Source organism: Pipistrellus kuhlii, unplaced genomic scaffold, assembly GCF_014108245.1.
Source record: "Pipistrellus kuhlii isolate mPipKuh1 unplaced genomic scaffold, mPipKuh1.p scaffold_m20_p_1, whole genome shotgun sequence".
In the NCBI taxonomy this organism is placed as follows: domain Eukaryota; kingdom Metazoa; phylum Chordata; class Mammalia; order Chiroptera; family Vespertilionidae; genus Pipistrellus; species Pipistrellus kuhlii.
In genome coordinates, this window is record NW_023425404.1 from 18,616,847 (window position 1) to 18,640,369 (window position 23,523).

Genomic DNA, 23,523 nt, shown 5'->3' on the forward strand with positions numbered 1-23,523 from the left:
AAAGATCTAAGATTTTAAAAAATCATGAAAAAATATTAAGCAGATTGGAGTAATTATGTCTTTTAAGCATATTTTAAATTATAGATGTTATTAACTAGTGCATGAGAAAGAATATTCATATTTCCTCCCAATTACAAATACTATTGATGTTATTTTTCACACTGTCCATGCTTATAACAAATGTATTAAGTTCTATAATCATAAATTGTATAAATGTCTAGTGTTTTTATATAATATGACATCATTGCCAACTTTGTTACCAATTTTTTTTATCTTTTAATTGGCTGGATTTCATAAGTGATATTTTTTCAAGAAGAACTCATGGAAATTTAGGAATGTCTGCCAATTTGCATATTCCTCTATTATTAGTATAGCTAATAGTAGAAGTCCTGATCAGAGAAATTAGGTAAGAAAAAGAAATACAAAGCACTCAAATAGAAAAGGGAGAAGTAAAATTGTCTTTCTTTGCGTATGAATTTATACTTGAATGATATCTCGGCTAGGAACACATTTTCTTTCAGAAATGAATAGAGATTGGTACATTGGTCTCCAGTTCCAGGAAGGTGTTTACTGAGAGTGATTTCCACCCTTTTGGAATGACATGACCTTCTTTCTGGATATCTGGAGAAATATTAAAGTTTTATCATTTAACCTAGATATGTCAAGCAATCAAAATCCCTACGATCCTAAATAGTATTTTATCTTATGAGACCAGCATACACTGATACCAAAGCCATGTAAGGACTCTATAGAAAAGTAAACTACATACCAATATCTCTGATGAATATGGATGAAAAATTCTCAACAAAATATAAAGAAATCCAACTCAATAACATTAAAAGGTTCTGATCAATTGCCATCTATCCCTGGCCTACAAGGATAGTTCAATATATGCAAAGCAACAAATGTAATATACTACATTGACAGGATAAAAGGTATAAATAGTATGACTATCTCAATCAATGTAGAAAAGGCATTTGACAAAATATAACATCCTTTCATGATTAAAAAAACAAAAACAACACTTGAAAAATTACTCTTAGTGTTTACAATTGTAGGGAAACAGGACAGTCCACTCCTGCCACCCACATCACCTTCTAGAATCAAAACTTCTTGGGGATGAATGATTCCAGCGATGGCCCCAACACATACTTGGTGTCACTGTCACAGACATTCCCAGTCATTACAGCCCATTCCTCAGCCTGCAGTGCCCTGCTCCACCCACTGCCACTCCTCACCTGTCACCCCGAGGACCATCTTATGTTGTCCTATTTGAAATGTGAGCAAGATCTCAAATGCTCCCATCCTTTTTTTTTTTTTTTTCCAATAGCCCCCTTGTCCTACCTTCATCTAAAAACCTTGCATTTTAAAAATGTATATTTGATTGATTTTGGAGAGGGAAATAGAGATAGAAACATCAATGATTATAGAGAATCATTGATTGGCTACCTCCTGTACATTCCAAACTGGGGATCAAAACCTCCCGCAGCCCCTGCCTCTGGCCAGCAGGCCCCAATAGGTGGCGAGGGAAGGAGTGGGGAGAAGCGGGGAGGTGGGGAACCTGATAAGCCCTGATTGCTGTCCAGGCCTATGGACCCTACCCATGCATGAATTTTTGCACCAGGCCTCTACTCTATATATATAAAAGCCAAAGCAACTGTTACCACCGGTTGACTGGTAACTATGATCAGTGTGCTCCCACAGCCAACTTCCCATAGCTGGCCAACCTCCCATGGTCCCTACCCTGCCCCAATTGACCCAGATCAGGGCTGGCCAGCCAACCCTCCCTCAGTCCTTCCCCCCCGCCAGCCAGCCCCAATTGGCCCCAACTGGGACTGAGTCAGATAGCCCCAATGGCAGCACTGCTTGTTCAGTCATTTGGTTGTTCCTCACTAACCCTCCTGGTGGCTTGGTTGTAGGCAGCCATCTTGTAAGGATGTGAGAGTTAATTTGCATATTACCTCTTTTTTATATAGGATATATATAAGTGTGTGTGTGTGTGTGTATGCACGTATACACACACAGAAACACACACACTCAAATACATATTTTAAAAGAGGTAATGCTTCAAATGGCCATTTTTAATATTGATATATGGAAACCTCTGATTATACTTAATATTTACCAAAAGTAATTGTAATATGAAACAACATATCCTGTCATTCTCTGTAGGCTAGAAAAACATACTGTACTGAGTTAATTCTTAAAGCAAGGGAAATTTAAGGAAGTAAAAAAAAAAATGACAGTATTGGCAATGTACTGAAAATTAGATATAACTTAATAATTCCTCAGAAGATTTTATTTCTGCTCTTTCCACTGACTTGCGGAAAAATGACTCAGCTTCTGTACATATCATGTGGTAAAAGAGAATACTTTTGAAGTGCCATTGAATATAAATGAGAATTAACACTAAACTATACTTTTGAATGTCCCTTTTGTCTTTATTTGCACATATAGCTTTCTATATTTATTAAGTACACCTTTCTCTCTAAACTTCATTAGAATCTCATGAATTTCTAATGCAAATCATCTCTGCCAAGCAACAGCTTTGCATACATTTTAAAATCACAAAAGGACTGGATTAAAATCAAACTTATTTTATTTCAACCAACAAAACAATAACAAGAAAAGCATAGCGAGCTAATTTATACTATACTTCCTTCTGGCTATTGTAATTAAAAAGCTAACTCTAATATACTGAAATGTTTTTATTCCCCTTCAGATAGCTTTGTTCAGAATATTGTTCTATCAAACTAAACTACTTTGTTTCATGATTTTACCTAAATGAATTATAAATGTCTATATGACAATCTTAAAAAACACACTTCATTTTTCTCCACAACCTTGCCAGCACTTGTTATTTGTTGATGATAGCCATTCTGACAGGTGTGAGATGGTACTTCATTGTTGTTTTGATATGCATCTCTCAAGTGACTTTGAACATGTTTTCATATATCAGTAGGCCTGCTGTAAATCCTCTTTTGAAAAGTGTCTATTTAGATCCTTTGCCCATTTTTGATTGGATCATTTATCTTCCTTTTGTTAAATTGTATGAGTTCTCTGTAAAATTTGGAGATTAAACCCTTATCGGAAATATCATTGGCAAATATGTTCTCCTATGCAGTGGGCTTTCTTGTTGTTTTGTTGATGGTTTCTTTTGCTGTGCAGAAGCTTCTTATTTTGATGTAGTCCCATTTGTTTATTTTCTCCTTAGTCTGCGTTGCCCTAGGAGTTGTGTCTATAAAGATATTGCTACAACCTATGTCTGCTATTTTGCTGCCTATGGAATCTTGTAGGATTTTTATGGTTTCCCACCTTACATTCAAGTCCTTTAGCCATTTTGAGTTTGTTTTTGTATATTGTGTAAGTTAGTAATCTAGTTTCTTTCTTTTTTTTTTCTTTTTTTTTTTTTGCATGTATCTGACCAAATTTCCCAGCACCAATTATTGAAGAGACTGTCTTGACTACATTGTATACTCTTGCCTCCATTCTGAAATATTGAGTGACAGCATGACAAGTACTGGCGAGGGTGTGGAGTACTGCACTGCTGGTGGGAATGCAGACTGGTGCAGCCACTGTGGAGAGCAGTATGGAGTTTCCTCAAAAAATTGAAAATGGAACTCCCATTTAACCCAGTAATCTGACTTCTAGGACTAAATTCCAAGAAACCAGAAACACCAATCAGAAAGGATATATGCACTCCTATGTTCATAGCAGCACAATTCACAATACCTAAGATTTGGAAATAGCCTAATGCCCATCAGCAGATGAGTGGATTAAAAATTTGTGGTACATCTACACAATGGAATACTATGCTGCTATAAAAATGAAGGAACTTTTACCATTTGCAACAGCATGGAACTGGAGAGCATTATACTAAGTGAAATATGCCAGAGGAAGATAAATACCACATAATCTCACTCATATCCTATGTAATAAAGAGGTAATATGCAAATTGGCTATCACTACAACACAGAAGATGGCTGTCCCCATGTGGACACAAGATGGCCACCACAAGATGGCTGGTAGGGGAGGCAGTTGAGGGCAGCCAGGCTTACAAGGAAGGGCAGTTAGGGGCGACCAGGCCTGCAGGGGAGGTCAGTTGGGGGTGACTAGGTCAGCAAGGGAGGGCAGGTAGGGGTGACCAGATCAGCAAGGGAGAAGTTAGGTGTTGATCAGGCTGGAAGGGGAGTGGTTAGGAGGTGATCAGGCTGGCAAACAGAATCGATTAGGGGTAATCAGGCAGGCAGGCAGGTGAGTGATTGGATTGTGAGAGGGCAGTTGGACATTCCTCAAGGGGTTCCAGATTAGAGTGGGTACAGCCTAGGCTGAGGGGCACCACGCCCATGCTGAATTTCATGCACCAGGCCTCTAGTGTAGGATATAATGATCAACATAATTTGATGAACAAGAATAGATCCAGAGACAAATGGCAGGGGAATTGGGGGTGGGTTAGAAAGCAACCAAAGGACTTGTAGGCATACATATTAGCATAACCAAGGACACAGACACTGGGATGGTGGGAGTTTGCTGGGGTGGGAATGATTGGGAGGGTGGTTTTAATTGGAGAAAAAGAAGACTAATGTAAAGCTTTAGATAAAACAAATACACACACACACACAAAAAAAAACCACACACACATAATTTCATAATGAAATGAAAGTTTACTAAAGGAAATGTAATAAATAGTCCAAGTAAGTTTTTTTCTAAACATTTAGCAGATTATGTGTCACCTATAAATCAAGTGACAGTGAAACAGATGAATCACCCAGGGCATACTTCCTAAAATTAGAGTAGTCCCCCTCTTACCTACCACAGGGCTTACATTCAAGGACCCCCAGTGTATGCCTGAAACTGGGGGTATTATCAAACCCTATATACACTATGTTTTTTTCCTACGCATACATACTTAAGAAAAAGTTTAATTTATAAATTAGGCATAGTGTGAGTTTAACAAAAATAACTAATAAAAATACAAATATGTATATCAGTATCTATAATTATAAAAGGTAATATGTTAATTAGACCAGACATCATTCCAAATGTCCTTCCTGACAAAGCTGGGGCCGGAGGGAAACCAGCCTGGGTCCTGGGTACCTGCAGGTGGCCCAAGGAAAGCCAGACCGGGCCCGGGTGCCTGCAGATAGCCACAGGAGAGAAGCCCGGGTCTTGGTGGCCGGAGGGAAGCTGGTGACAGCAGCCAGGGTAAGGAAGGCCTACTCTTGCACATGCATTGAGTACTGTAATAGAAGTTATGTGAATATGGTCTCTCTCTCTCTCTCTCTCTCTCTCTCTGATAATCAATCTGGTAACTGAAATGGCTAATGGGCAGGTAGTATACAGTATGCAAATGTAGAATAAAATTTATATCCAAGGCTGGACAAAGCAGAACAGCATGAGATTTCATCACATTATTCAAAACCACACATAATTGTTTATTTCTAGAATTTTCCATTTAATATTTTCTGGCCATGGTTGACTATAGGTAACAAACTATGGAAAGCGAAACCATGGATAGGGAGGGACTTCAATTATTAAGAAATGCTTGGAGCCATTATCATAAATACTAACTAGGATAAAAGAATAAAGGATAGCCGAAACGGGTTTGGCTCAGTGGATAGAGCATTGGCCTGCAGACTAAAAAGTCCCAGGTTCGATTCCGGTCAAAGGCATAAACCTTGGTTGCGGGCATAACCCCAGTAGGGGGTGTGCAAGAGGCAGCTGATCGATGATTCTCTCTCATCTATGTTTCTAACTCTCTACCCCTCTTTCTTCCTCTCTGTAAAAAATCAATAAATATATATTTTTTTAAAAGAATAAAGGATAAAATATAAAGAATGTTCAATCAAGTCCATAAACTCAAATAGTTACAATTTATAAAGTATTTAATGTAAATTCACTTTGCCTATATGGCACGAATATCTGGGGGGGGAAATGTCCTTCCACATTTAAAAGTTTAAATTTTTTTAAGTAACTAGTTATTTAAGATTTTTAAATATTATATAGCAATGCTCTGTGTGTGGGGAGGGAGGGTGTTATAAGAAAATTAAGATGAAAATATATGATGATGAAAACAGCAGCAATACATTTTCAATGCACTATTTTCTTACTAAGGTTCAGTCCCCCATAAAAGCTACCAATGACAATAGTGTGAAAAAAAAATGTGATCCTATGCCTATGTGCCACATAATCAATTACTATAACCATAAAACAGGTGCAGTTTATTTTTACAGGTGCAAATTCAAAGAAAAATGAAATTTCCTTTCATGTTAGACAGTTACTGGCCTTATAAGTAAGGGTGTGTTAATACTATTCTCACATTTACTCCTCTCCATGACAACTGTGGATCATCTAAGATGAATAGAGGAGTTTTTACTTCATGCAACACATTTTCTGGCAATCACTTCTATGTGAATGATCCTCAAAGGTATCTTTCCTTCTCATCCTGAGTTCTAGACTCACTTTCCAACTTTCTACTGAATAGGTTCAACAAACACATCAAACTCTATCTCTCTAAATCTCATCTTGATCTCTTTCTCTAAATAGATTCACTAAATCAGTCAATGAAGCAGAGATTACAGTGATAGTTAAAATCTTCCAATTGAACTAAATTTCTCCTTTTCTTTACCATTCAAATGGGGGCAGCAGGGGGAGAGGGGGACTGGGAAGGGAGGTACAATGGGAGAAAAAGTTAAAACCGGAAAAACCAGGTCTTAGAAAGGGCAAGAACCAGAACAGCTCCAGAGATCTAGGTTTAGGAACTAATGGAAATCCCTCTTTGGCAGCAACATCAGTATACATAAACTTCATTTTCAATTGAGGTAAAATACTTTTAGTTCCAAGTAGAATGTAATATGTAATGGCAAACCCTATTCTTGCTGTAATAACAATAATAATACAAAAAACAAATAGATAACTTCTAAATGTAACTTTTTAAAAAAGCCACGTGAGGTATTTAAGTGCATGATTATATTAACTAAAATTCCACAGGACAGTAGTCTGTTATAAGCCATGCTCTTGATTGGGGAACACGTGCTGATTCCAGATACAATGTGAAGCACAGGCTTGGGTCCCACAGAAGGTGTGAAAATTTGGAAACTGCAGATGCACTAAACACAGCCAGTTTTCTCCATAGACCACTTAATGAATTCTGGGGCTTCAAAGGAGGCTAGAGAGCAACTGTTAAAACAGACTGAAATTTCTCATAGCCTCGTGATATGAGATTAAGAGAATAAATTTAGAAAATAAATTAAAAGATATAACTAAAAGTCTATTGTAAGTGAAAAAAATAGGATAACAATAAAAAATTCCATCAATTCAAAAGAAGGCAACAAAGGAAAACTAAAAAGAAATTAAAAGATGGGTTAAATGGGGGGAGGGGGGAAACAATGTGGTAGACTTAAATCTAACAATTATATTAAATGTAAGTGAATAAGAAAAGGTTATCACTGGACAAAATAATAAGATCCAGCCCTATTCTTAGAAGAAACACTTCAAATATTTAAATGTACATTTAAATATAAGGATACAAGAAAGTAAAAATTAAAAAGACGAGAAAAATATGCCATGCAAACCATAACCAAAAGAAAGCTGGTATGGCAATATTTATACCAAATATATTAAACTTTATATCCAAAAAAAATATTATGACAGTTAATAAAAATATTTAATAATAATTAAAGGATCAATTCACAGAAAATAAAAGTCTGAAATTTACATTCACCAAATACAGAAGTGCATATAAACCCACTGTCAAAGACTTTTCTCATTAGCTGATAGAAGCAGATTAGAGAAAAAAATAAATCTATATTAATTTAGAAAATATTAACAACACAATTAACCAAACCAACATAATTGTTAGACGTGCAGAAAAGCAGACCAAACAACAGCAGAAAATATTTTCCAAAAACATTCACCAACATAACATGTCTTTTGCTGAGCCATTTAATAAATTTCAAAGAATTAAAATGATACAGAATACAAGTTCAGATGGTTGAAGAACAAAATAGAAATAAAAATTAGAAATATAAGTTGAATAAACCCACTTAGAAATTAAGCAACATACTCCAAAATAGACTGTGGGTCAAAGAAAAAAAATCCTAATAGAAATTTTAAAATTCTTTTAATTGAATGACATTTAAATAGGACATTGTCAAACTCGTGGGATACAACTTAAAGCTCTGATTAGAGAGAGATATAAAAAGAAGCAAGGTTTAAAATCAATGATATAAAATTATTTCTGAATAAACTTCAAAAAGAACAGCAATAAAACCCAAAAAGACTATACAAAAGAAAATTATCAAACTAAGAGTAGACATCAATAAAACAGACATACAAGAGAAGAAAAACAACTAGAGATTGGTCCTTTGAAAAGGTATGTAACTAGATAAACTCCTAGCAAGATAAAAGGAGAAAACACAAATGAATGAAAAAGGGGAATTAACACAGATATTACAGGTAAGGAGAAGAAAATTTAAAAGGCATTATTGAACAACTTTATGCTAATTTGAAAATGTTGATAAAATGGGCTCATTCCTTGAAAAAATACATCTTACTAATGGAAGAAAAATATAAAAAATCCAAATAATATAATTAAAACTAAAAAGATCAACTCCATAATTTAAAACCTTCTCACATGTTCCCTTTCCCTTCTAAACCCAAATTCACACCCCCCCCCAAAAAAAAAAAAAAACTACAGGCCCAGATGGTTTCACTTTTGAAATTCTAACGAAGATTTAAAATAGAATGAGTACCAATTTTATTCAAATCCTTTTAGAAAATAGAAATGGACAGTGTAACCTGTGTAACCTTGATAGCAAAACACAAAAGACATTGTAAGAAGGAAAAATTACATTAAACATGTCTGGTTAACATAGAAAAAATTCAAAATAAAACACTGGTAAATTTAATCCAGCAATATATTAAAACGTTAATACAAAGTCTAGGAAGAAATATCTAATTATCGGCTGGAGAATCTAGGGATCTTGACTAAAAAATCTCACTACAATATTATCAGCTAAAAAAACATTAAGATATTCTTTGTTAAAAATATAAGTTTATTCATTTCTAAGACAAAGGGAAAGGGAGAGAGATAGAAACATCAATGATGAGAGAGAATCACTTATAGACCGCTTCCTGCATGCCCCCCAATAAGGATTGAGCCTGCAACCTGTGCAGGGGCCCTGATCAGGAATGGAAGCATGGTTCCATTTCTGGTTAATAGGTAACACTCAACCACTGAGCCACACCAGGGAAAGGTATTCTTGATAGTAGAGGAATAATGGATGCAGAGTTGCAAAAATAAAACCACATATAATTAAAGGTTTTAGATAGATGACAAGTGTTCTATGCATTCTAATCCATTCAGTTGCTCATTACACAAAGGAGAGCCAAGAGTAAATTCTCAATCAACAGAAACAAAGACACACAGACACACACACACACACACACACACACACACACCCCACTTTCTAATACCGGCTTCTCAAACAGAGCAAGTAACATATAAGCTGTGAAAAACCACATCAGTTTTCTTTTTACCCATCATCACTGTTCCATATACTTCTACTGCCTGGGACAAACTTTCCCACCCACCAGAAGCTTCATGCTTGGAAAGATTACTACATAACTTAGAAAAACAGGTAATCATAAGTGAATTATGCATTCTTTTTGGTTTGTAAATTTATAGTTTAGGACTGACAACTAAATTCCAGAAAAAAATTTCTTCTACCTTCCTGGACCAAACAAAAAAAAAACAAAAGAACAAAGAAACAAAAAACCCTTATTAATAGGCCATGAAGTCAAATTTGAATTTTTTAAAGTGGTATTCTCAAAATTAATGAATCTAGAAAAATGAGGATTTAAGTTAAGAGGAAAGCTGTCAATTAAGTGCTCTTTATATTTTATAAATCCTATCCAGTTCTGGTATCTGTCCAGTTTAAGGTTCACTACTCAAGGGGTTTCTGAACATGTTTCGATAATTTTCCAGATGTTTTCTAACTGAGAGGCAAAGTGCAGGCTCATATTCCCAAATGCAAATATTCTGTGAACTAATAGTAATTTCACATTAGTAAGACAAAACAAATATGAAGCATGAAAAGGTATTTTATAGGATAGCAGGCCAACAACGTGATAATTTCTAAATTTTAAAAAGGAAGCTTACTGCATGTATACTTAATGTCCTGGCAATTAACAAGTAAGAAAGGTATGTGGGGAAAGCCAAATAAAATCAAGTAGGAGACATGAATAAATAAGCCTGTATATCTTGGTACAAAAACAGATTCAGTAATTAATTTAATCTAGATCAGCATCACCTCATGCCTAGAATAATACTGTGTCTCCCAGTTAACTTTACTCTAGTCAGGTACATGCCCGAAATCCATATGAAAATCTAAATCTTCCTCAAACATTTTCACTGTGCCATTTCTCAGCGACACTATAGCTCCCTATTATCTATCAACCAAGTCTAAACTAAACTCTGGTTGTTCAGGACCACTATGATTTGACCGAATTTAATCTATCCAATATTATTTCTGAAGATGAGAATGATGGATTAACTATGGCTACAAATTCTCTGCAATTCCTCCCTTCATTTCCTGAATGTAGAGTGGCCCTTTGACTAACACAGACTAACAAAATATGGCAGAAGTGACAGTGTGCATCTTCTGAACTTTCAGTTCCTGTTCTTGCCTTTTTTTTTTTTTTTAATATATTTTATTGATTTAGCCGGGACCAGTTTGGCTCAGTGGATAGAGCATCAGCCTGCAGACTCAAGGGTCCCGGGTTCGATTCCGGTCAAGGGCATGTACCTTGGTTGCGGGCACATCCCCAGTGAGGGTGTGCAGGAGGCAGCTGATCGATGACTCTCTCTCATCGATGTTTCTGACTCTCTATCCCTCTCTCTTCCTCTCTGTGAAAAATCAATAAATTAAAAATATATATATATATATATATATTTTATTGAAAAGTCAATAAAATATATTAAATATATATATATTTTATTGATTTATTACAGAGAGGAAGAGAGAGGGATAGAGAGTCAGAAACATCGATATATGTCACATTTTTTAATAGACTAGAAATAGCAATGATAATAATTTTCTAGATTCTAGATCAATTATTTTATTTAAGGATATATATTATTGTTCTTTATTTTAATGTTATAGTTTAGAGTAGATCAGCCTCTCAATGATAATGTTTTTATTATAGTCCCTATGATAAATAATTTAATATACACTAATTTAAATCATACAAAGTTTGCATTTAATGTATCAAAATTAACAAAATTCCAAAGATAATTATAAATTAAATATAAGTATATAAATTAACTGGTATAGCTTTTCTATATTAAAATTCATATGTAAAATAAGATTGGCCACTATTGAGAAATGCACTATTGAGATGTTGGTATAAAAGTACCTTATTAAGATATTTAAATTTTTGCAAAAATAGCTTATAGAAATAATTAAGTATTTTTTAATAGCTAAGTGAAACCCTGCACCTAAATGCAAATTACAATATTTCATCACTCTTCCTTCAGTTTTTAGAACCTACCGGAGAGATTCAGCCATTCGCCTCAAATCTTCATTTTGCTGTTTTAAGCGTTCAAGCTTTGCCAGAATCTTGGACAGTTCTCGGCTAGAGTGATCAGGGTGGTCATTATCTCGTACCAAATGGCCACCTATGTAAAACAGCAAGGTCCCCCAGGCAAAAAGAATGAGCATAATCCAACGCCAGGAACCAGTCCATGGCCGCATTTTCAGATTTTCAACTCACTCCCCTGGCTTTCTGGAGCTCAAAGAATCGCAAACATCTTAATTGTTTCCTGTTAGTGCAAAGGTAGTAGCCTTCTGCTGTTTCAACACATGATGATTCAGACAAATTAGTGTCACTGGTAGTCCTGGAGTGAATCTTTCAAAGAGGTCTTCTGGTATGAGTAGGAAGCTTTGTCCCGTGCTTCATGGACTCTCTATGCTGTGGAAAGAGTAAGATACGTATTTATTTAGGATATATAGAATTAGCATATGCTGAGATTCATAGAGTTAAAGAAAACACATTGATGTTGACTGGCCCACAAGTTGGCGAATAACTTTAGTCCCAACAATAAGAAGCAAAAAGCAAAAGCTGCATATTAAATCAACCATGTACATGAGGGCTCTACCAGATAAATTCATTAACTCTAAGCCTGAAAGTCCTCTAAGATCCAATATCACTTTGCTTTCTTATTTATATTATTATGCAACAGGTCATATATGAAGAATAAGATTGTATATTTGAATAATCAATCAAACTAAACAAAATGTATTCAACCATATGATTTTAGTTAATCTTTCCATTATCTCAAAAAGAAACATGTTCTCTTTATGAGTGAATTTATTCCTACAAGATCACAACTTCTTTCTCCCTTCATCTCCCTGCTCAGCAGCCATTTTACCACTTAAGTTTGCATGTGACAGGCAAATGGTCACTTTTAGGATAAATTCTAAAAATGACATACTGTATTTTCCGACGTATAAGACGACTTTTGAAACGAAAAAACGTCAACCGAAAAATCGGGTGTCGTCTTATTCGCCGGAAAATACAGTACATATTAGCTAAGCAAAGGTTATCAGGGCCATTATAAAGCTGGCAACCACGCCAAACATCACAACAAAGGTTCATGTGGACTAGGCTAAATTACTCCTTCCTCAAATTTATTTACTAGTAAAAATACCAACAATTGTAACAGAAATCTAATATCTGTTAAATCTTAGTAACTATCCATCTTAAACTACAAATGAACATGCTTTCACAAGCCTGGTTATGGGTTTCATTTGTCATTTCTCCAGGGTTAGGCTTAGAATTAATTCCCTTTGGAAACAAAGCAATTTTCTCCCCAAAGAAAAAATTTGCAAAAAAAGATATATCTGATACTTCCACAGCTACATAAGAAAAGTCTTATCTCCAGGCAAACAAAAGAGAGAAAAGAAATATTTTCTATATACAAGATTATGATGGAAACTTGACCACTAATTAAACAGTTATGAAAGACTAGATGGAAAAGTCGGAGAAGAGGCTTAGAGAATTAGAGCACAGAGCTGCCATTTTTCTACTTCTGAACCTCAAATATCAATTGATTTTAAATAACTAAATATTTAAAGAGAAGAAAATCTCTTTAAATGAGGTTCTAGAAACATTCTACTTCCTTCCCATTTATTCCTTCACTATATTCCTCATTGTTACTGGATCACACTAGCTAAAACAAAGAATAGAAAAGAATGATATTCATTGAGAATTGTTTGAAAACTAAGTAAAAAAGCAATAATCCAAGTGAAAACTTGCTGTTTTGTGTGTTGTTTTAATAACTATTCCTAAGTCTATGGAGAACACTCTCTTGATTGACCACTTGCTATTCTGTCTCAAAATTCTTTCTAAAACCCTTCTCCTCTAATCACAGGTACCCTCATCTATTCACTAAAACATAAGAGTAAGTAAAGTCTATTCAATGTCCCAGATAAAAGATTCAGTCTACTTTTCATTTTATATAGAAAAAAATGCAAATATTCAGGGCTTCCTGGTTAAAACAGATTTAAGAAATGAATCCACTCTGATGATAAGAAATGAATTTAATTAAGTTAACAAAAAAAATTAAGTATTAAAATTTGAATTAATAATATTTGTGACAACATATCTAACATTATAAAATGCTATCATACCATATACTTAATTCCAAGCTATACCAATAAGATATTAAACCTTTTAAAATTTTTCTCTTCATAGTAAAAGTTAACTTAGGGAGATAACTGTAATAAAGGAAAATAAAAAGCTTTCCAAACAAGAATCATTTAAATAATAAAAAGATGTAACATTTTACTTAGAATTACAACCAAAAAATGATCATAAATATTCAAAGTCAGCAAAAGTATAACATAAATTGAAAACAAAGGTTTACAGAAAAATAAATTTTGTTACACAAAGTACTTTAGGTTTTTATAAACTACCATCATAAAGCCAAAATGTTAAATTACTATATTTCACAGCACTATTGCTATTAGATGAGTTGTAAAAATTAAGAAATTATTGTAGGAGCAAAAATGGTCACTTTCTTAATTAATAGCATCATTTTAACTCTGTCTTTTGGAGAGAATGTTTCCCCAAACTTTATTGTTCTAGTAAAAATGGAATTAACAAAAATAAATCAAGTTAAAAACCAAGTTGTTGTCTATGCAATTTTCCTGAGCATGATTTAAAAAAGTAGTTATAAAATTTTTCCCTATCCATAATAAATGCTTGCTTATGTATGTTTATTGTCTGAACCATGCCTAAAAAAATATAAACTCCATGACTTTTGTCCATTTAGTTCACTGATGTATGCCAAGTACTTAGAGCAGTGTTTGGTACTTAGTGGTACTAATAAATATTTTTAAATAAATAAGTAAGTAAATCAGTGAGTTTACAATACATAGCATATATTAGTTTGACAAATGACACAGAATCCAAGCACATTAGCTTCAATTGCATTTTATGTCCACAAAGCAAATCTGAATGCAGACAGTGAGACAGTGTTATTTTTGTAGGGAAAACAGTTCAAAAATAAAGTTATTCATAAACTTTAGTGTGTATTATTGTCAACATAAATCTTGCCAAGATACCCCTTAAATGATTAAAATACTGGCCTAAAAGGCCCTAAGGTCAGCAGTCTAATGTTACCTTTTAACTGTGAGAAAATAATTTATCTTTACTTGTCTTATTTTCCTCATCTGGAAAAAAGTATGTATAGCCTTTAATATGAAAGCTACTTAACTTATTTGTGGAAGAATTTATTAGTGAAAATATCTCAAATTTATTAGTCAAAATATTTAAGCATTAACTGTATGATATAATTTCTGACCATAATTTATATACTAGTGTTGTTGAGATTCTTCTCAGAGTGAATTGTTTTCAAGTATTTATTAATTCATTCCTATTTGAGATTCATGTACTACTCTTATCGGCAGAAAATTAAATGGATTAAAATGTGTCAGGTTTCCTTCCACACATTTATTTAATTAGTGATAAAGGTAGTATGTATTTAAGTGATTCATTTCTTTTGGTATTTATAGATGCATTGGGTTATATCTGATTAATGTCTGTAACAAAAATGTAATTTTTCAAAACAATTTCTTAAATCTGGAAGCTGCAATACATCACCACTAATTTCAGGAGCTTTAATCGAGTTATTTATAATAAATGAAGTTAATATATATAAAGCATTTACTATAATATTTGATATGAGGTTCAACAAAAGTAATCCATTTTTAAATTTTTATTTATATATTTTATTGTATCTTTTTTAAAAATGTATCCTGATTATTAAAAGCATTACGGATGTCCCCTTTATGCCCCCATTGATCCCCTCCACCCACAACCGCTGCTCCAGCCCAGGCTTTAACCTCGCTATTCTTTGTGTCCAAGGGTTATATGCATATACTAGTAAATTCTTTCGTTAATCTCTCCTCCCCCTATCCCCTTTCCTCTGAGATTCATCAGTCTGCTCCATGTTTCCATGACTCTGGATCTCTTTTGTTCATCAGTTTATTTTGTTGTTGTGTTTTGTTTTGTTTTATTTTGTTTTGTTTTGTTTTGTTCATTAGATTCCACATGGCCAAAAGACATGAAAAAAAAAAAATGCTCAGTGTCACTAATCAACAATGAGGTATCATATCATACCTGTCAGAATGGCTACCAGCAATAAATCAACAAATAACAAGTGCTGGCAAGTATGTGGAGAAAAGGGAACCCTAATACACTGCTGGTGGGAATGCAGACTGATGCAGCCACTATGGAAATAGTGGAAATGGTATTATATGGAAAACAGTGTGGAGTTTCCTCAAGAAATTAAAAAGGGAACTGGCATTTGACCCTGAGATCCCACTTCTAGAAATACAAACCAGATCCTGAAACACAAACCAGAAAGTATATATCCCTATGTTCACAGCAGCATTATGTCAATAGAGGCCCAGTGCACAAAATGTGTGCATGTCGGGGAGGCGGGGATCCCCCTCAGCCCAGCCTGGACCCTCTCCAATCTGGAATCCCTCAGGGGATGTCCAACTGTCGGTTGGCATGAGGCCAAAACAAACAACTGGACATCCCTCTCACAATCCAGAACCCCAGAACTGGTAGCTCCTAACTGCTCACCTGCCTGCCTGCCTGATGGCCCCTAACTTCCCCCCCTGCCAGTCTGATCACTCCTAACTGCCTCTGCCTGCCAGTCTTATTGCCCCTAACTGCCCATCCCCACTAGCCTGGTCACCCTTAACTGCCCCCCCTCCCGTCAATCTGGTTGCCCCCAACTGCCTTCATTTCCAGCCTGGTCGCCCCTCACTGCCCCCCCCCCCCTCTATCAGCCTGGTCACCTCTCACTAACCCCTCTGTGGGCCTGGTCACCCCACGCAGTCTGCTGGTCAGTTATCTGGTCGTCCCTCGCTAACCCCCCTGCCAGCCTGGTCACCTGCTATTCAGCTGTTACTGTGAGGGCGTTGTGAGCAATTTGCATACTATCCTTCTATTAGTATAGCCGGCTAAGGTCTGAAAACAACCCAAAAGCCCATCAGCAGATGAGTGAATAAAAAAATAAAAAAATAAAATAAAAAGCTGTGATACATTTATACAATGGAATGCTATGCAGCTATAAAGAAGATATATCTCTTGCCCTCTGTGACAGATGGAGGGGCCTGGAGAATTGTGCTAAATGAAATGAGCCAGTAAGAGAAAGACAAGTATCATATGATCTAATTTATTGATTTGAGAGAGAAAAAAAATCAATTTGTTGTTCCACTTATTTATGCATTTGTTGGTTTATTCTTGTATGTGCCCTGACCAGAGATCAAACCAAAAACCTTGACAATCATGACAATGCTCTAATCAGCTGAGCTATCTCTCTAGGGCAAAAGTAATTCTATCTTAATGTTGACAAGATATGGAGATTACAATATTGGTACTAGAATTGGCAAAGCTTAGAGTATTGGTTCTGCTACATCATAGCTTGGTAATCTCATGGAACTTCAATTTTCTTTATGTGTAAAATGGATATAATATATAGTACTTCTCCCACAGAATATTGGGAGAGACCTAAAATAATATATGGGAAGCATTCTACACATAAATAGCAAACAGTTAGTATGTCATATGTTAACACTGCTACATTCTTTTATAGACACAACTATATTTTACATAATTATATACTAGGTATTACTGTAGGCAATTTCTAAAATTGCTGCCAACCAAACTGGTTTGGCTCAGTGGATAGAGTGTCAGCTTGCGGACTGAAGGCCCCAGGTTTGATTCCGGTCAAACATGTACCTTGGTTGCATGCACATCCCCAGTAGGGGCTGTGCAAGAGGCAGCTGATCGATGTTTCTCTCTCATCGATGTTTCTAGCTTTCTATCCCTCTCCCTTCCTCTCTGTAAAAACTCAATAAAATATATATTTTTTAAAGATTTAAATAAATAAATAGATAGATAGATAGGTAAATAAATAAAATTGCTGCCAATGATCCCTGTGTCCTGTATTCATGTCCTCATGTAATCTCCTCCCTCTGAGTGTGGACTGGACCTTAATAACTTGTTTCTTAGAATACAATGCTGGCATTTCACTTCTGAGATAAGGTCACAAAAGACTGAAACTTCACATTCTTTATGCTTATTCCCTGTGATGATATAAAGCTACCATACCCAGTGAAAACAATCTTTCAAAAATAAACTTTTCCAGAAAAAATAAGGTTGAAAATTATTTTGTGCCAGCAAAACTGCACTATAAAAATTATACAGCATGATTCTTATCAATATTTATAATGAAAAGTATCTAGCACAAATCTACCATGTATTTTACCTACTTCTATACAAAACCATGACTCATTTACACAGACATTTAAAAAAATGCTTATTGCGACCCTATCACATAAAAGACACTGTCCTAGGCACTGGGGATTATAGTAATGAACAAGCAGACAAATATCTCTGCCCTCAAGAGGTATATTCTAATGCACATGTGTCAAACACAAGGCCCGCGGGCCAAATCCGTCCCTCCAGGCCTTGCAATGTGGCCCGCACCTCGCTGTCATCACTGCACTCCGCTGCGTTTCCATCACAATGACAGTTTATGACTATTCAGTAAACCATTCGGCCCGCGATTTAGGCTGGATTTTAGATTTTGGCCCCTTCTCTGATTGAGTTCGACACCCCTATTCTAATGGATTCTAATTTCTAAAAAAGCCTCTTCCCTGAAAGCCTCTTATTGCAGTATCTAACATACTGACTGGTACAATACCATTTCTAACACTACTACTGGCCCAATGCACGAAATTAGTGCCAGGGTAGGCCTTCCTTCCAGCACTGGCCTCCCTCTGGCACCAGCACTCGGGCTTCCCGAGCAGCCCCAGATTTGTCAGGAAGGTTGTCCAGAAGGACGTCTAGAAGGCTGTCCAGTCTAATTAGCATATTATGCTTTTATTATTATGTAGATTAGGTTGATTGTTCTTGTTCTTATAAGAAAATGACCAATAGCCATGCCACTTTATTTATCCTCACCTGTGGATATGTTTTTATTAATGTTAGTGAGAGAGAGAATATGAGAGGAGAACATCAATGTGAGATAGAAACATAGACTGTTCCCACAATCTTTCTAATATGGACGATGCTCCAATCAACTGAGCCACCCAGCCAGCACAATAGCCACTTTCTTTAGCATGTGAAAATGACATTTCTAAGAATCACCTTCAAGTGGTTTCGCTTTCATGCTAAGCACAAAAAAATGAGCATGTGACAATTTGCTACAGAATCAAATGACTAATAATCTGACCTGTCCTGCTATGAACTATGTTCATAAGAGGCTTGTCTCCTAAACTCCAAAATAATTAAGGATTAATATAACTAATATAAATATGCATACCCTACGTAAAGGCAATATGGCATATTTTGACCAATATGGCATATTTTGATCAAATATTTACATAAACATACCTTTTGATAAGAAGTTCCACTAGCAAAAATTTATACTAAAATTCATTTTAACATGTGAGCAAAACGAATTACAAAGCTATTCATTACAAAACTGATTGCAATAGCTCCAAAGTGGGGGAAAGAAAGGGGTTTAATAATTGCCCATCAATAAAAATATGTAGAATAAGTTATAAATTACTTTTCTAAAACTGCACTTTTTTACTCTGATGTCAAAAAGTGGAAAAATATGTCCCACAACCAAGAAGAAAAACATTCATTTTATTTTTTTAAAGTATATATTTTATTGATTTTTTTTTTTTTTAAGAGAGGAAGGGAAAGGGATAGAGTTAGAAATATCGATGAGAGAGGAACATTGATCAGCTACCTCCTTCACAACCCCTACTGGGAATGGGCCCACAACCAAGGTACATGCTCTTGACTGAAATTAAACATGGGACCCTTCAGTCCGCAGGCCAGTGCTCTATCCACTGAGCTAAACTGGTCAGGGCGAAAAGCAGTCAGTCATTTGACCTAGTAGTCAAAGATGATGTTAGCCAACAAGGGCACTAAAACAACTACTAAAAATATGCGCTAGGATTTAAATTTAAAAATAAATACAAGGGGGGTGGATAAAAAATGTAACAAAAAAAATCTGAAAAAATGTTAAAGTCTTTGGAGAGGATTAAAAGTAGAACTGTAGAGGAAAAGTTAAGTGAACTTGAAGACAAAGGAATAGAAAATATCCTAATCACAAAAAACAAATTTGTAATTATGAATGGTGACAGATGTTAACTAGACTTATAGTGATCATTTCATAATATATACAAATATTGAATCATTATATTGTGTACCTGAAACTAATATAATGTTATATGTCAATTTAAATTTTTTTCCAAAGAGAAAACTATCTAGAAAGAAAAAATCTGATTGATAAAAAAGAAAAATTTTAAAGCAGCCACTGTTTACAGCACATAGCTTCAAATACAGTATATTACAGCTTTCTATCATCATGAACTGAAAACTGTTCAGATGATAAAATCAAATAAAAGCCATCCAACATCATTAGTAAGAAAGCAATTTACATCATTGGCTTCAGGGCCAGTTGGAAATCTACAGGCATTTCCCCATTTTGACATTCAGCTTGAATAAAGATTTCTTGGAATAATACTAGTCAAACTTAATACTAAAAATAAGGTCAGTCATGAGCATGTACAGAATCCCCAACGTATTTTAAAATACAAATACTGGGGCTCCAGTGGCACAATCGGTTAGCGCGCGGTACTTATAAAATACAAATACTTTGGAGGAGAAAATAGTCACAGGGGAAAATACATACAAGGTAAAAAGCGTGTCAGGGGCTTCTAATCAGAATAATGCTAAAACAATGGAACATTGTTTTAAATGACAAAAATACAAAAATATGATAAAAATTCACTTTATTATCCAGTGTGATTCAATGCAATGGAATAAACTAAAGAATTAACAGAAAAATATAACCATTTATTCAACAAATCTAATAAATGACTACTATAATATAACAGAGGTTAAGTAGACTGTTATGTTCTAAAGGCTAAAGGTTAATAAAGGGAAATATAAATAAAACTTTTAAGAAAAGCTATCAATTATAAAGTACAATTATTTAGAGAGCCATATATATATATTAGAGGCCCAGTGCACGAAATTTGTGCACGGGGTGGAGGGGGAGGTGACCCTCAGCCCAGCCTGCACCCTCTCCACTCTGGGACCCCTCGAGGGATGTTAAACTGCCCTCTCACAATCCAGGACTGCTGGCTCCCACCTGCTCGCCTGCCTGCCTTCCTGATTGGCCCTAACCTCTTCTGCCTGCCAGCCTAATCACCCCATAACCACTCCCATGCCAGCCTGACTGATGTCTAACTGCGCCCCTGTCAGCCTGTTTGCCCCCAACTTCCCTCCTCTGCCAGCCTGGTCACCCCTAACTGCCCTCCCCTACAGGGTTGATCACCTCCAAATGCCCACCCTTACAGACTTGGTCCTTCTCAACTGCCCTCCCTTGCAGGCCTGGTGCCTCCCAACTGCCCTCCCTTGTATGCTTGGTGCCTCCCTAATGCCCTCCCCTGCTAGCCATCTTGTGGTGGCCATCTTGTGTCCACATGGGGCAGCTATTGTGTGTTGGAGTGATGTTTAATCTACATATTACTCTTTTATTAGATAGGACAGAGGCCTGGTGCATGGGTAGGGGCCAGCTGGTTTTCCCTGAAGGGTGGGCTGTGAGGCGCCTGGGCAAGGGGCCTGTGGTGGTTTGCAGACCAGGCATGCCCCCCGGGTGACCCAAGTGGAGGCCCTGGTATCTGAAATATATTTATCTTCTACAATTGAAACTTTGTAGCTTGGAGCGAAGCCAAGCCTTCTGCTCGCTCTGTGGCAGCAGCTACTTTTGTTGGGGTTTATTCACCTTCTATAATTGAAACTTTGTAGCCTGGAGTGGAAGCCTAGACCAGCCAGGGCAGGTGAAAAGCTTGGCTTCCTCTGTCGCCGGGGGCAACCCTAGCCTGCTCTCTCCAGCTCTGTAGCTGCCACCATTTTTCTTGGGATTTATCTTCTATAATTGAAACTTTGTATCCTTGAGTAGAGGCCTGGGCCAGCCAGTGTGTGTGGAAAGCTTGACTTCCTCCATTGCTGGGGAAACCCAAGCCTCCCTCCTGCTCTCTGTGGTGGCAGCCATCTTGGATGGGATTAATTTACATACTCGCTCTGATTAGCTGTGGGCATGGCTTGTGGGTGTAGCAAAGTGATAGTTAATTTGGATATTACTCTCTTATTAAGTCTTAGTATACAGCCTCCATACTACTATATGGAAAAATAGTAGTTGATAAAATTGTATGTTTATTATTTTAAGAGAGTAGGAAGAAAGCAAGTAAAAATACATGGTGTCCCCCAAAACCTGTATATACACTTTAACAGCTAACAGCTCAATTTTTTAAATGAAATGTATTTTAGTAAGCACTGCCTTTATAATTATTCAAAGTATGTGTATACATTTTTGGGAATACCCTACAGTATCACAAATTAATCTAGCCTTTTAATGCTAGTTGAAATCAATTTTTACTTCTGTAAAAGTGCTAGGTGAAACCAACTAACCTGAAATGTAGAAGAGAGAGATGGTGGGAGAGAAAGGTTCGGGAAAGAGGGGCACAAGAAGGGACAGGAAAGGAGGGTGGGAGAAGAGAGAAAAACAATTTTGCACAGCTCCTACCAAGATTATAAAATTCAATTTTTTTTCATTACTTACAGAGTCATCTATCATACTTTCACATTGCTTATCAGTAAGGTCACAGCACATACAAATATGAATTTAAAATGCCAGACATCTTGAATACATTGAGCAAAAATACTCTTATTTATTCACTGAAACCAGTCAATATCTTAGAAATTAATCAAGTTATTTGTGAAGTACAAACACATAATCACATTTATGAGATTTCTATCAGGAGTATCTCATTCACATTAACTCAAGATAACACATAAAGTTGTGTTTACTAATGCAATTAATTTATACTATTCAAATGGATCCAAAAATCTGGTTTTGGCAACATTTCCTTTGGTCCTGAATAAATTAATACTGTCCCCCAAATGGTAATATTTATAAGTTAAAGTAAATACATACTTTACCATTTTATCTGGTTATCAAGTACACTAATAAGTACTTGATTGGCAGCATGATATAATAGAAAGAGCAAACATTTCAAATCAATCACTAGCTATAAACATATTCTTAGGCAGTTTATCCAACAATAAAATGGGAATAATAATAATATATCTTAATCACATGAAATAATATATGTAAAAGTGCTTTGTAAACTGTACCACAGCTTAAAAATATTAGTTACATCCAGCCAGAGTGGCTCAGTTGTTGAGCATCAACCTATGAACCAGAAGGTCACAGTTCAATTCCCAGGCAGGGCAAATGCCTGAGTTGTGGACTCAATCCCCTATAGGGGGTATGCAGGAGGCAGTGCATCAGTGATTCTTTCTCATCATTGATGCTTATTTCTCTCTCTCTCTCTCCCCCTCTCTGTGTCTCTCCCCCCCTTCTCTCCCTTCCTCTTTGAAATCAATAAAAACATATTTAAGAAAAAAATATAGCAGTTACTATTATCTTTCCCTTGTTCATTAGAAACTAGGTATACCATCTTCTGCCAGTTTCCAGAAAAGGCCAAGTTCTTACCTATCATGGGGTCTTCATTATTCCTGTTTCTTCTACCTGAACTGCAATTTCTTTGTTTCATTCATTCTTATAATTCAGATCTCTACTTAAATGTCAACTCGTTTAAGAGACAGTCTCTGACAACTTGCATCAATAACAACACGCCAGGATACAAGTAAGAGAATGACATTAAAAATAAGAAAACTTTAATTACTCAATTAAGAAAAATGTAGCTAGCCAATCACTCTGAAAGAGTCAAAAATCTCTTTGTGTCTTTCTATTCTATGCACTCAACATGTCAGCTATTTTATTCAGGCAACCTTTCTTCAAGGTACCAAGTTGGCCGCCTCAATTCCAGCCACATGTAATAATGTGTA

The 23,523-nt window shown here is 35.8% G+C and overlaps 1 protein-coding gene across 7 annotated transcripts in view; it reads right to left on the reverse strand.

Moving 5' to 3' along the window:
* The window catches only part of FUT8 (fucosyltransferase 8), a 178,288-nt gene that overhangs the window by 91,874 nt on the left and 62,891 nt on the right, over nucleotides 1-23,523 (reverse strand). For all 7 annotated transcript variants that reach the window (XM_036434118.2, XM_045579651.1, XM_045579646.1 and 4 more), the window contains one exon: nucleotides 11,554-11,973. In XM_036434118.2, coding sequence (XP_036290011.1) covers nucleotides 11,554-11,756 — 203 coding nt within the window. In that variant the 5' untranslated portion in view covers nucleotides 11,757-11,973. The remainder of the gene's footprint in view (nucleotides 1-11,553; nucleotides 11,974-23,523) is intronic.